The 15,663-nt window shown below is 35.3% G+C and overlaps 1 protein-coding gene across 9 annotated transcripts in view; it reads right to left on the bottom strand.

The window, feature by feature from the left end:
* Nucleotides 1-15,663, bottom strand: part of SNX29 (sorting nexin 29) — a 246,919-nt gene that overhangs the window by 192,111 nt on the left and 39,145 nt on the right. For all 9 annotated transcript variants that reach the window (XR_010374645.1, XM_064461872.1, XM_064461871.1 and 6 more), the window contains exons 14-15: nt 10,105-10,187; nt 4,169-4,275 (exon numbers count right to left, since the gene is read on the bottom strand). Coding sequence is in view for 8 of the 9 variants with exons in the window: in XM_064461872.1 (XP_064317942.1) it covers nt 4,169-4,275; nt 10,105-10,187 (190 nt within the window). In the remaining variant the exon portion in view is untranslated. The remainder of the gene's footprint in view (nt 1-4,168; nt 4,276-10,104; nt 10,188-15,663) is intronic.

Raw genomic sequence — 15,663 nt, 5'->3', positions numbered from 1 at the left:
TGAGACACAGTTCTACAAAGACGCTGAGACTTTTTGGCAAAGCTTTTAGTGCCTTAAAATACCTTCCCTGACCACATAGCTTACTACGTGAGAAGGGATTTTGTAACAAAAAACCCAAAAACTCATGTATTGCATCATGACCAAAGCCATATTCTCACATTTGAAAATCCTCCAATATTTAGAAACTTTAATTATCCAACAGCATACTACTCAAAAATTCTTAGAAAAAATAAATCTGAGCAAAATTAACTTACAATATATCTCCAGATTTTTTAAGACTGAAAGGCTATCTTTTGAACTTCCATTTACTAACAAAGACAGAAGCATAAATGACCTTAAAGTCACACAGTTGCTTTTCACGATACTTCCTTTTGACATGATATTTCCTTACTCCATAAAAAAAAAAAAATTATCAACAGGTCAAATGTTTAAAAGTGTTTAAAAAGTCACCTACACAACTACAGTGATACATGCCATGATTTGTTCCTTTTTGTAATTGCTGGCTCAAAAAACCCCTCAGTACAGCTTAAAGTCACTTGAGCACTTTGGAATAAAATCGAGGAGATTAAAGTTAAAAATCTAGGAGGCAGCTTGAGTAAAAATTGTCAGTAGCATGCTTCTGAGGCCTTAGGCTGCAACTGGCCAATGAATTAAGTAATTCGATTCATTGACTCGGTTCAATAAGAAAGAACAGAGGCATGAAAATTCAAAGTGAAACCCTCCAGAATGGTGAAAGCTTGGCTTAATATCCAAAATTACTTTTTGTAGATACTGTTTCAAATGTTCGAAACAAGTCAACTTTTCAGAAGAGCTGCATAATATGTCAGGAACTTAAAAAACATAAAACTTAACCTTTTTGACAGGTGTTGGATCTCATGAATATCTAATATTCAGAAATAAACTCTCAACTCTAATCTACTGAGTATACTTATTTGAACAAACTGATTCACATCTTGAGTTCACGTGATTGGCATATGCACCTTCATGTCAGAAAAGCAGTTTCTCAGCCTCCCATATGAAGTGCTCAGAGATCAGTTTGCCAGGTGTAAAAATGCAATAGTACACCTAACATATAAAAAGTTAAGTCCATGGGCTTTAGGAAAAGGTACAAGACTATTTTCAAGTTCATTAAAAGGCAAACTGCAGGTTTCTGTGGAACTTTACTTTAAAAACTGAGCAATTCCTAGTCAATTTATGCAGAAAAATTCCAACTCGCAGAAAAGTTTATTGTACAGGCTTCTGCAAGGAGAGCCTTAGAGAGTTGGAAAGGATCTTTTTTAACTGTTTTGTTTGTCTCCAACATTCCAGTAGAATGAGTGTTTCTGCAGAACAATAAGGCATTAATATATTGTGATACAAGTTTCAGTACATCAAAAGACTGTTGTTCCAGCAGAGGAGCTAATCTCCTCGTTCCCTAGTCTGACATGAATAGTCTACGCCAGGAAACTGAAAATTCAATGTCATTTACTGAGTCTTTAACAGAGCTCTTTCATAATACAATTTAGTACATCATGAGCATAACCTGCAATTTAACTTTGATGAAATGCACGTTAAAGTCCACCTATATAGAGTACAAAATTATCAAAAGGCTAAAACTACAAGGAAAGTTGATGTCATGGCCTCTTTGATTAGATATGTGTACTACTAGTTCTTTACTCGTCTCCAGCCACAAAGAGAAAGAATAGACCAACTGGAAACAATGTCTTACAGATAACAATGTGACCACAGGTCTTCTAAAGATGTACAAATACCCCAATTGTTTGAAGTTTTTTGTTTGTTTTGCTTCATTTTAAATTCTTAGCAATATCAGGTCTGACATGGCAGCAGGTCTTCAGTAATTGTTTACACTGAGCTTAGTTGCAATGCAAACTATTAAGAGTTTGCCTCTCCCTCGGCATGTAACACAAGAACACTTCTGAGGATGTTACTCTGACAAACATTACATAAGCAGGACAAAGCAAATGAAACATAATTTTACCTTAAATATAGCAAACATGCTAACAATGCGTAGTGGTGGCCCAAAACACGTCTTATGACGATTTTAAACAGACTTTATTACACATGGCTTGAGAGTTATATAAATCAACCTACTCTCTCTTCTAAAACAAAATAGAATTCCAGTCCCAAAGCATATGACATTGGAAAACATGGGAATCAGTAGAGGTATCCAAAGACTTATCAATATCCCAACAAGCTTTGACAAGGGGGTTTAGAAGAAACTGTGGTAACTAGATAGATGTTTCACTACTATTTCCAAGGAAATACACCACTAAAAAAAATTATGCAGAATTTTTACAAAAATTTCTCTAATACTGCTTTAAGCATAACATTCAATAAAAAGTTTAAGTTTCTTTATTTCTTCAGAATTTTTAGTTGCAACTTTTCTTTATCCACTTGGTTAAATCAACAGATTTACAGATTATAATTAAAGAACTTTGATAAATAAAAACTTTTTTAGAAATTCGTTAAGAAACTGAAAATTTCTTCACTATATTATTTTAAATAAAGCCATTTCCAATGGATAAAAACAAAAAATCTCTAATTACTCAGCAGAGCCATTCTTTTTATTCTCTTTACAGCTAGTCATTTCTCTGTGGGGTGACTTCAATATCCTGGTCAGCTACCAAGAAATTCAAGGGAATCTTTTTCTTCAGTTGAAATAGTCTACTAGGCACAAAGTAATAGTTATTAAAACTGGTTAAGTCTGAACATTTTTCAGACCTAATTCTAGCTGAATGGAACTGCCAGAACAGCATTTAAAGAGTCGTTTCCATCCTAGTCCTCAATTTAGAACACAGTGCAAGCAAACCTTTGAAAACAAGACTTCACATCTTCATTTGTGGAGGGGAAAAGGAGTATTGATTTTTCATAAACACATCTGGATTGTTACAGGGGTTACATCCTATTTTGAGTATGTGAAGATACTGTTACAGACTAGTAAGTGAGACTCAGATGCAGACTTCCTCTTCTGGACGTGATGTCCAGCAAGGTTTTCCAGTGGTTATACCCACTGCTGTGTCATCAGTGCAGCTGCTAACACTGTCTACCACAAACTCAAAAGTGTTAGCAACAAATTCCTGAACATGCAGAACAAACTTTGTAAAACTAAGCAGGATACTTTCAAAGCTGAAAGATATTTTACCAGTGTTGTTAATTAAGATATTCTTTTGACAGGTACAGAACAGAAGAAAATAGTCAGAAGAACCCAACCAAAGGTATGCATTAGGGAGAGAATTAGTTTCACATGGTCCTATGAGAAAAGGATAACCCAGTATGAATGTTTTAGAAGAACTATATTAATCTCTTTGATGCACAACCTGCATTTTTAGTCATCTTCATGTTAATCAGTTAATAGAAGTATCCAATTTCAGAGTATTCTGGGCAAGAGAAAGACATTGAGAATTGTTTTACTTTTTATAAAAATGTTCGTTTAATATTTAATAGGAGATATAGGTATTAGATATTAAATTTCATTACTTTTGTCTGGAAAAATAATTTGTATTTAAATTTAGGATGAAACCGTGATTATTTTTTTTTAAAAATGAATTTTACATTAGTCTTCAAAGTGAATCTTACATTAAGAACTTATGGTCATATCAACAGAACTAGTAGCTTCTATCACCTGTTTCCATACTGCAGTATTCAATAAGCTACATGGTAAAGCAATAGAAAAATGAAATACAGCTTGGCAATCAGAAAACAGTATGAAAGCACAGAAAAAGCTACAGATTTCAGTATGTCCTCATTTTAAAGCTCAACTGACAAAACAGCAATGCCTGCAATTATGTACTGTAACTTACACACTACCTGAAACCTATTGTCTGTGATGCTTTCAACTTCCCCACCATCAGTTATAACCTTAAGGAACTTGTTTATTTACTAAAACCTTCATTTTAATATCAAAGCATAAATGTGTACCCTTGTTAGGAAAAGTATCTTTAATTCTCTGAATTGCTAGAAATACACTTTGAAGTTGAATGAACAAATTTGTATTTTAACCACAGAAGCCTGAAAATTAAATATTTCCTTTCTTTCTTTCTAAAGCAAAAATCAGACTTTTCTTTTACATTAATGGGGGAAAATAACAAATAAGCAAAGAAACTATTTAAAACTTCAAATGTTATGTTACTATTACAAATCCATAAAATTTGTGCAGTACAAATTTTACCTCAATCAATTTTCTTTCGTAAGAGTTGGCCAGTTCCTCATTGTTTTCTACTTGCTTTTGCTCTGGAATAGTAAATTCACCATCAGTGCTCCAAATGTTTGGCAGAACTAAAACAAAGAGATACCTCAAATTAAAATGTTAAATTACATAAACATCTAAGAAAACTGTTTAAAATAGCTCTAAAAGAAACAGTTATTAGAAGCATCAAAATAGGGTGTAATATTAAACAGTATTACAAATACTAAAATACAAATGCTGCAGGGAGCTTTCTTGTAAGCAGTATTTAGACAGGTACTCTCAACAGAAAAAAATGCAAACTAAAAGCATTTGGCTGTTCCACAACTACAGCTATCTAATATACATAGGTAGGAACTGCAATTCCTACCCAAAGCCTTTGAAAACTAAGCCTATGCTTCTAAGTCTTTTTTATACTTCACTTCCAAAATATTATTTCATATTACTTGCAGAGACTACTCACATATCATAGAAACTACAGAAAATAGGACTGAGAATGGACATTCCATACTTCATCTAGTAATTAATGTTTTTGCATAAAGCAGAATCAGCTGCAGTTATTTCATCCCTGCAGTTAATTGTTTAATTTATTCCTAGAAACCTCCAATAATGGAGATTTCATGCTTCCCTGCACAATCTATTTAAATTTAAGTATTCTTCTCAGAAAGGTTTTTGTGATAGCTAATCAAACTTCCTTCACCTGCCATTTAAGCCCACTACTTCTTTTCTTATCCACAGCAAATGAACACTACAGTTTATTCTATTCTGTTCCCAGCTATCATTTATGTATCTGATGATCACTTTAAGGCTTATTCTAAGTCTCCGATTCTCCAAGTTACACAAAACTCAATTCAACTTTTCCTCACAGATCATTAATTTCTAAAAAAACAAGTTAGCACATATAAACAAGCCCTAATAAGAGAGAGGTTTAAAAAATGCTTTCACCATTTGTCAAAATCGAAACTATATATACAACCACTATAAGGTAGATAGAAGACACCATAATTCATCTGATTAAATACTCCTGAGTCTGGGATTTGAAGAACACCACATACATTCAAAATGTTATTATTTTAAGTTAATTTTGAAAGCTATTTTAAGAGCTATTTCTTGTACATCTTAATTGAAGTTCTTCAGCCAGAAACTTCTAATATCAGCATTTTCATACACATAATATTATTGTATCTAAGCAGGTTTGAAAAAAATGGTAGACATCCAACTCCTGCTGATCCTCAACACCTCCTTCACCGCTGTCTTTACCAACACTGTTGGGTCCCAGGCTTTGGGAACAAAATTGCCAGTTGATCCAAACACCAACCCACCATCAGTGAAGGAAGAGTTAGTACATGAATTACTACAGGAGCTTGACCCCTACAAATAGATGGGCCCTGACGCCATCCACCCAAGGGTGTTGAGAGAGATGGCTGATGTCATTGCAAGGCCACTCTCCATAATATTCGAGAAGTCATGGAGAACGGGGGATGGCCCAGAGGACTGGAGAAAGGCAAATGTTACCCCTATCTACAAAAAAGGCTCGAGGGAGGATCTGGGTAACTGTAGGCCCATCAGCCTTACTTCAGTCCCTGGGAAAGTTATGGAATGAATCCTCCTGGGGGCCATCACAAGTCAAATGAAGCACGTGACTGGGAAAAGCCAACATGGCTTCACTGAAGGCAGATTGTGCTTGACAAACCTGGTGGCCTTCTATGACGAAGTGACTTGCCTGGTTGAAATGGGGCAGGCGGTGGACATTGTCTACCTGGACTTCTCCAAGGCCTTTGATACAGTCCCCCACAGCCTCCTCCTGGAGAGATTGATGTGTTATGCCCTAGACAAGTGGTCTGTGCAGTGGGCGGGGAACTGGCTGACAGGCCGCACCCAAAGGGTGGTGGTAAATAGCTCCTTTTCCAAGTGGCAACCTGTCACAAGTGGGGTCCCCCAGGGATCGATATTGGGCCCAATGTTATTCAAGATCTTTAAAAGTGATCTGGATAATGGCATCAAGTGTAGCCTGATGAAGTTTGCTGATGACACCAAGTTGAGTGGGGAAGCAGACACTCCAGAAGGGAGAGCTTCTGTGCAGGGAGATCTGGATAGGCTGGAAGAGTGGGCCAGCAAGAACCTTATGAAGTTCAACAAGGACAAGTGTAAGGTCATGCACCTGGGAAAACATAATCCAGGAATGCAGCACAGACTGGGATCCACCTGGCTGGAGAGCAGCTCTGTGGAAAGGGACCTGGGGGTCCTGGTGGACAGAAAGCTCAACATGAGTGAACAGTGTGCTGCTGTGGCCAAGAAGGCCAACAGGATGCTGGGTTGCATCAAAAAGGGCATCACCAGCAGACATAAAGAAGCCATTATCCCTCTCTACTCAGCCTTGTCAGGCCACACCTGGAGTGCTGGGTACAGTTCTGGTCCCCACTATACGTAAAGGATGTGGACAGGCTGGAAGGGGTCCAGAGAAAGGCCACCAAGATGATCAGAGGACTGGGAAGCCTGCCATATGAGGATAGGCTGGGAGAACTGGGTTTGTTCAGCCTTGAGAAAAGGAGGCTCAGAGGGGATCTCATCACCATATACCAGTACTTAAAGGGTAGTTACAAAGAAGATGGAGACTCCCTTTCTACAAGGAGTCCCATGGAGAGGACAAGGGGGAATGGACACAAGTTGCTCTTGGGGAGATTCCAGTTGGACACAAGAGGAAAATTTTTCACAGTGAGGACAGTCACCATTGGAATAATCTCCCCAGGGAAGTGGTTGACTCAACCAGATTGGACACCTTCAAGAGTCGGCTGGACAGGGTGCTGGGCCATCTTGTCTAGACTGCGCTCTTCCTAGAAAGGTTGGACTAGATGATCCCTGATGTCCCTTCCAACCTGGGATTCTGTGATGGCTGAGAAATCAGGATGGCTATTTATTAAATATTTAAATAACAATATCAAACTGCTCGGTCTATGGCAGTGATCACTCATTTTGAAAACTGGTATGATATTCTGAACTTGACCCAGTTCTGACTCTAGGGCAATTTCTTTATAATCACATCTTCTGAGCAGTTTTTTAGGTTCTTAAGTCACCGCAAGGCAAAGTATTATACTGACCTTCATTCATTATTTTAGGAAACCATTTAAAAGCCATACTCAATAGCACCTGATCCAATTATTGTAGCAAACATGTAGATTCTTCTCTGTTTATAGTAAAAAATAACAGCAGAAGCTCAGTTTGTTTTGATTCTTCCAAAATAGTTTCACAGAAAGTCTAAACACAGTGTGTTTTAAAATCTACAATACATTTAAGACTTTTGTTTTGATACCATTTGGAAGAAGATTAATCATCATTAAAACTACTCATGATAACATAGGGCAGCAGTGAAATTAGTTGTATGCAACAGTTTATGCCTCCCAGATGAAGACAATTTGCTAACATTACAAAAAAAGAGGACAGCTGGGAGTTTTCCAAGTTTAAACAGATCAGAACTCTACATCCCTGTCTACATGTAAGGCTAGTTAGATGTCAAGAACATTAACCTATGAGCGTGTAAATTAAAATATAAGAACCCAACAAGAATTTTAACTTAAAATGACAAAAGCACAGAAAACAGTATTTTCTTCATCCTATTTTCTTCACAAAATTGCCACAATCTCAGAACACAGTAATAAAACAGGTCTTGTAAATATATTCTGCAATTCTTTTAAGCATGTAAGCTAATTAAGAACAAAATTACTTAAGATAAGTTGTTACAGTCACTTTAAGTTATACCACAATTGGAATTCAATAATTTGCCTTAAGTTACACATTGATATATGTACTGAAAAGTACAAATAGCTCTTTCTAGTAATGCAAATATTCTTAATTACGAAGGCTCACATCTGAAAAATTTGAATGCCTACAACGAAATACTGCAAGTTATGTATATAAACCATAGGTGCAATAGATTTTCTAATTCTGGTAAAAGAGAAAAATGGGTTTTTTGTTTCACTCTCCTTTTTTGAACTGTATCTGAACATATTAGTTCTCAGGGATTATTTACATGCTTAAATACTTTTTTGAGTCAGAGGTCCCATTACTAAAAATGTCACATAACTCTCCAATGGTAGCTAAGGGAAAAAAAAAACTGGTTTTATAAAAATATAATGTATGAAGTTAGAATAAGAAAGAATATTATAAATAGTGCATGTAGCTGAAATTTATTCTGGTCACTAATGATAAATATTACATAAAATTACTGTAGATTGATCAAATATCATTTGAGCATAAAGCATACATGTATTCATTTTTAGAAATATTGGTACTCTTCCATCCTCCTTTTTCATCTATAAAATCTGACCATCCTACTCAATTTCTATTCTTATCATGCACTAGTTTGCATAATCTTAACATGGCAGAATATAGCTAGCCTAGAAATATTTTTTTTTCTTTTCCTATAATTACACTCATCATGCAAACTGTCAGTATCTAATGAAGGATAATTTCTGCTATTATAAGAAACTTAGGCGATGGTTTTCGTGAATAATTCTTAATATGAATCACTACACTCCAGCAAAGTCGGAAGTAAAAGCATGTGTTCTCACTAACAAAAATTCTTTTAAGGATGAATGAAGTTTTTAAACTATAGATAAGTATAGTGACTAGCCCTTAAGAGCAGAAATAATGCAGAATTAATTCATACAGCCACTTATATGACCACAATATGCCAATTGAAAAAAAAGAAGACAGATGGTGCCAATTTCTGAAAAGCCACCTCATGTCTCAAAACACCTTCTGTAGTCAGGTGAAATACGGGTCCCACCAGAAGATGATTCAGAATCAAGACTCCAACTCATCCTGTCATGGACACTGACCATTAAGAAAATGCTGATAACTCATTATCTTTCAGATATAAAATCTGCTCCTTAGAGTCAGAGCAACTTAGCAAAGAAAGTGAATCTCCAGTCTTAATACAGAGTCTATTTCAAAGAGTCTGCAAATACTGATCTCCAAAACAATACTAACAGTATAATCTAGAGATACTAAGATTTTTCTCCTCAAAGTAATTATTCGTATGTTCCAATATTACATTATTCACAGATTATATTTTAAATTCAAATTTCTACTGATAGCTTTTTCTGGAAAGTTTGTTTTTGAAAAAAATAAATACATTGGTATTTTTCTCAAAAGGAAAATATATCAAGTATGTTCTTTTCACTCTTGGGAGACATTACTCTACATGGTTGGAAGAGATGAATAGGGCTTATAATTATCTCTTGCTAACCCCTTCTTATTTTCATGTAAATGATTTCATTTGTTTTGGCCAAGACTCAGCAAGGAAGGCAAAGACTTCATGATTGGTTCTACTCAGCAGTAATTTGATAGTATGCCATCACATAACATTCTTTTTCTTTTATATCGATCTGCATTACAAAACTGTTCACACAACAGCAAACACCCAGTCAGAGATGCATCAGGGACAGTTCTCATAGAAACAGAACTGTCATCTTTTCAGATGCTGATATTTTCCAACAGAGGGAGGGCTGATGTCATACTGGGTAGCATGTGGAAGTGTGAACCATGTCCCCAGCCACACTAGGATTGTTTTGTGTGGCTGAAGTGTTGGTTATGGACCAGGGCTTGCACAGAATTGGGTGGCTGGTTATCTACAGAGATCCATTCCAGGATCAATCAATTAAAAAAAAAAAAACAAACCACAAAAGAAAAAAAAAACCACACAGAAAAAAACCACCACGCCAAGCAGATTCTTGTAAACCAGAGACATGGCTGTTCACTGGTTATTCTTTCATTGGCAGTTTTTACACAAGTCCAGGAGTCACTTCCATCATTTGGTTAATATCCTTATGCCTCCAATAAACTCTTGTCTCAACGGTAGCACACAGAAAAACAAACCCTGTCCATGGAATTTTTTTTCCCCCACTTCATTTTATCCTTACCTTCCACTGTTTGACCTTCTCTTCTGAGCATCTGGACAGCTCCTACATACTTCTTAAGTTGTACTTTTAGCACCTCATTTTCTCTGTTGATAAGAAGAACAGAAAAATTAATATTATTGTTTTCTCAAAATAGAGGAAACCCCATTTCAGTGGAAACAAACATACTATCTGTAATAATAAGCTTTATCTAAGTTGTGTCATCAAGATAAATAAAATAATTATGCAGTAAATAATACAGGAAAACTAGTTTTTCCAGGGCCACATGAACACATCAGTGAAACAGGTTATCTCATAATCAAAAACTTTTCATTAATTGTTTAATTTAGATTTTTCCATTTAAATTTTTCTATAGTATGCTACATTGATGGCAGAAAAATGATACTATCTAAATCAACAGTAGATTAAAAAATAAGGATGGGATACAAGACAAAGAAATTCAGAATGGCCAGTATAAAATTAGATAACCTCTTTATTAGTTGTCCAAGTAATTAAAGTCAAGCAAAGAAGAATTCAGCTTTAGAAACAGACTTTATCATTGTTAAGAAAATGCCAGCACTTCAATAAAAATATTCAAGGTAAAAGTTTTCCACATATCATCCCTAAATGAAAACCATAAGAGAAGAAATTAAGTTAATCCCTTCAACTCATATTTCAGTGCCTGTGCCTGTCTCATTTTTCTTTGGAAAGTACAAGTATCCAGACTAGGTACTATCATAGCTCCACCTAACAACATTAAGCACCTTAGTTTATATTTGGGGGAAACTAAAAATTTTCAAAGCTGACAAATCGCATGTCTGAAAATTCAATTACCTGTCTAAGCCTATTCGGTTAACCAAGTATGACAGAAGTATTTATACAGAAGAAACTTAACTAAAATGTGTTGCAAAATAGCAAATTCAGACAACTTTTACTCCTCTTTAAGAAATTATCAGGATAGAAATACATAGGTGCCAGCAATGCAGCACATAACATCACACACAAGAAAGCCACAGCTGGTTGGAGAGAACATAGGCAGGTCAAAATCATGCCAGAGGAGTGGTACAAGGTCTAGGAATGATGAAGCCCTAGTTATGTAAGAGATTACAGAAAGCTGGAAACAGATAATGCACAGAAAGGTAGGCATTTTACTTATTGGAATTTATTTAAGAATGAGAAGTGTTCAGAAACGCATGCAAATGTGTTTGATGGTCCTTGTCGTACTATGTAGGTACACACACACAAAATACATATTTTTATATATACACACACTCACAAAAACAAACTGCTGTTGTTAGCAATGCCATATTTATATATGAAAACCCTAGACTGGTACTATATTTCTATGGATTTCAAATCAGTTTTCTGAACTATGTAACCCCAATTTTATTCAGTCCTTTAGCAGGAGGTTGCTAAATAATTGAGAAGAAACTATTGATTACACAACTAGCAATTTTTAACAAAGTCCTTGATGATTTCATGCATTTTATTATATTTTTTATTTCCTAGACTACAAAGAGCAAGTCAGTTTTTCCACCAGAGACGGATGCTGGTATTCAGAGTTAGGAAAAAAAAAAATAAAATCAGAAGCACAGTTTAATTCTATATATTATATTAAAACAAGTCTAAATAATTCATTCATTTAAAAAAATTATGACAGCTAGACAAAAAAATTTCTCACGAGAAGTGTAAATATGTCTGCGTGAAAATAACTTTATACAATTACAATATATTGAGTTTCAAGGATTCTCATTAAATAATCATACATCATCTCATTTCTACATTTGAGAAAAGACTCACTGCCTTCTGTTTGTTCTGAGACAGCATTAAAAAAAAATCCATTTTTTACTATTGTGCCTATCGACTTAAAATGCATACAGTACAGATGAACTTCAAGAACACTTTAATTCACTTAAGTTTTTTGACACAAGACTGAAATTCAAAGCAGGATACTATGGCCCAGTCACAACTTTCTAATATGCCTCTTTATCATCTTATTACTTCTCATTCTTTGACATTTCTTTCTCGTCACTACTATTTAACTAGATTCCAAAGAAGGCCCATCCTTACAGATATGAATTTATATAGCTCTTTTTATCAGAGCATGTTTTAAAAAAAAAATTACTATAAGAGGCATTATAGCAGATATTCATAGGAAGTATTTTATAGGAGGAGAAACTCCTGTACAGGAGTTAAGGATCAGATTTGCAGAAATTCTTGTCCAGCTGACCCAACAGCACTACCTATTGTTAAGGACGTTAAATACTTCCATGTGAAGGCCCTAGCTTTACTTTTGCAACTTATCCAAACTTTACCATCTAACTTGAAGCAAAACTGTTAGCCTGTTATGACACTAGTAATAAATACAATGCTTTCAAGATCTTTTGAAAGGCTCCAAACAATCCCACATTCTGTGGTGCGGAATAAGTGACAAGACTCTAAGTACAAGTTGAAGGGGAGAGAGAAGAAAAAAGGAAGAGGGGAAAAAAAAAAAATCAGTCTTAAATACTTGGGAGAACAAAGGCAGAGAACTAAGCCACTAAAAGCACACCATCTGCAAAACCTCAATTATAACAGATTTCCCTGCCTGATCACTTCTCCCATGTTAATAAGTAGCTGAAAGACAGAGCGATGTGTCATTTTACCCTGTATCAGCTCATTGATAGAGGATGGCAACCTAGTATTCCTACAAATTACTTTTTGCTCACATGGCACAGGCCTAGTGTGTGTTATTGATTAAACTTTATACTACTGATGATTACTTATGCAGAAAGATGATACAAAACATACTTTTCTTTGGTTGTTTGATTATAAAACTAGAAAACACACATTAAGAGCTATATTGAAAAAATACTAAGGTTTGAAATTCAATCACAAAAAAATGAATTTAAAGCATCCTATGAAACCAGAATTTAGCTCCTCCCCAGGTCTCTCTATAATTTTTTGTTATTTTGGTACACATGAGAAGCAGATTAGCAGGACATCTTTGAAGCTTTGTGTCTTCAAGACGAAGAAAAAACTATATGCATTTTCCCACTTCTTTTTTTCCTTAAGACAAATACAAAGTTAGTTTCTGATAGAACAGGTTTGTCTCCAAAATCTCTCCAAAAGTATGATTAGAGAAACACAAACACATTTAAATACAGCCCCCCTGCTGGGACTTCTGTTGTATTCCTGGAGAAGGACGAAGGCCCCACAGGTGAAATCTCCACCACCTTCCTTGTGCTATAGCATTCCTTTTAAAAACTATCATTATGGGTGGAAAAAGGGGAGTTGAAGGAGGTCATATCCACAAAGTTTTTGTGAAAGGTAGTTATGCTTGTCGAAGCATGCATACATACACCAAGCACAGTTAAGGTTTACTATGCAAGTCAAATTAGATGCATCATGTTTGTCAAAATAAGATTTCTGGCTGTTAATACAAATGAACACCAGTAAGAAAGCATTTGATAAAAGCTTACTTACAAAAATTTTATTAAAAGGTTAAAGAACAATATACCTTTAAGTTATGAATTTTCTTGCAGATGAAGAGGCCTTACAGGACTTACTTTCCTATACCTCGGGGGGGGGGGGGGGGGGGGAGAGAGAGAAAGAAAGAGGGGAAAAAAGAAAAAACCGAAACCAAACCTAAACAAACCACAAAACTGCTTCTTGAAAAAGATTCCTCTAGGACTTCTATAAAATGAGCATGGTAAGAAAAGAACCTGAAAAAAACTAAACTCAAACCCCCAAAAAAACCAAAACAAAACAAAAAAATCCAACAGATGCCTATGTCTTGATAAAAACTTAAGTGCTTTAGGAAAAAAAAAAAAAAATATATATATATTTGTACCAAATCTCCAAATAATTTAAAAAATGCATGAAACTTGAGAATTAATCAATATAAACAGTGTACAGCAAGAATATGTAAAACCTATATACAGAGGTTGGGCTAGAGGACTTCAGAGATGCCTTTCAACCTGAATTATGCTATGACCCTACTATTAGAAGGTGCAGGATCACAATTAACTGTAATCATATGTACCTTAAATGAAACAAGGAAAATGAGAACTATTACTCGTAGAAGTGAAAGTTGAACTATATACAATATACTAAGATTATAGTATAAAACCGATCTCTGAAAAGAACTGTAACAAGGGAAAATGTGATAGCTCCTTGTCATGAAAGACAAACACCATATGCATGATAAACTGAAAACTATTCTCATGATAGCTTCACAACACAGACTGTGTTCAAATCTAAATTATGAAAGGGCTCTCTCTTAGCATTGATATCACATCTGAAAAAGCAAAAAATGCCTTTGTGGATAAGAAATATGAGGAAGTTGTTTTTCTTATGAAATAATGTATCTCGCTCTTTTTAGAAAATGTTTTTTTAACTTGTGACATCGCAAACTAACTAAGCAGGAAAAAAATCCTTGAATATAGGACAAGAGATATTTTTCCCCCCCTCTCAGAAGCTGCTTAAGGTAAGTGATGCAGTCATTTCAACACATCATTTCACCCATCACTGAAGCGCTGTGGCTCTGAATGAAGCGTTGTAAAACAGATTAATATAAAATGCCAAACCCAAAAGCAGTGTGGCTTAAATAATACAGACACTAGATAAGTGGAGGCAGATTAGGTTACAGAATGTACAATAAACAGAAGGTACATAAAAGTGTAAGATAAAGTATAGTCAAATTCTCATCCCCCAGTTCCCTACACAATGCATTATCATCTTCTCTATCTACTCTGCTTGCTACAAAGCCTGTCCTTTGTAAACTGCTTTCCTCCAACATTTCTCAATATAGTCTAAGAATATGCAATATGAGATTATCCAATTTCACACCAATTTCTTTACCTCACAAAGGGATGTAATGTATTCCACATAGAAAAAAATATCAATGAAAAAACTTTAGCATTGCCAAGAAGCCACAGGTACTGTATGTCCATGTAATTTGTGAAAGGTTCACTGATGGTGGGGAGGGGTGTGGAAACCACAACAAAAAGCAGCTTACAAAATGATACTAGAGAGTCTATTTAGTCTATTCTATGGGAAGGCTAGGAAGTAGGTTGAATGCTGAGACTGCTCCTTTTGGAACAAGATCATAACAGTTACAAAAGAGCTATTCAAACACTTCATGCAGAAGAACAAGATTACCACTGCTTGAAACTAAAATGACCTAAGTATTTCTCCATTTTTCAAACAGAACCTAGGAAACTCAGGAGAATTTCTCTGAAGTAAGCTAGCAGTTTGCCTAGGAGACCAGAGCGTCTTCAGAGAGCCTAAGAGACCAGCTGACTAAATCAATTTTGCAGATATCCAGAAGTAATTATTTCAACACTGGTTGATGCATCACTGAACTTTGTGTTCTCAAAGCCTTCAGGAAGATATTACGTCGAATTCTTTGCCAGAGCTTTGGGGACACACATAAATATCAGCTCTCATAATCTGGAGCATATCTGTTCATCAAATTACAATAGTCATTGTTACTGAATTATTTTCCTTGCCTTCAAATGTTCAGAAGATTACTGTTGAGGAAATGTTTCTACTCTAGTCATATGATCAATTGTTTTCAAGGTAAACAGTGAGGTTTCACTA

Source organism: Phalacrocorax carbo, chromosome 10 (genome assembly GCF_963921805.1).
Source record: "Phalacrocorax carbo chromosome 10, bPhaCar2.1, whole genome shotgun sequence".
Classification (NCBI taxonomy): Eukaryota; Metazoa; Chordata; class Aves; order Suliformes; family Phalacrocoracidae; genus Phalacrocorax; species Phalacrocorax carbo.
The sequence above is the reverse complement of the archived record's forward strand: the minus strand, read 5'-3'. Positions and strand labels throughout refer to the sequence as shown.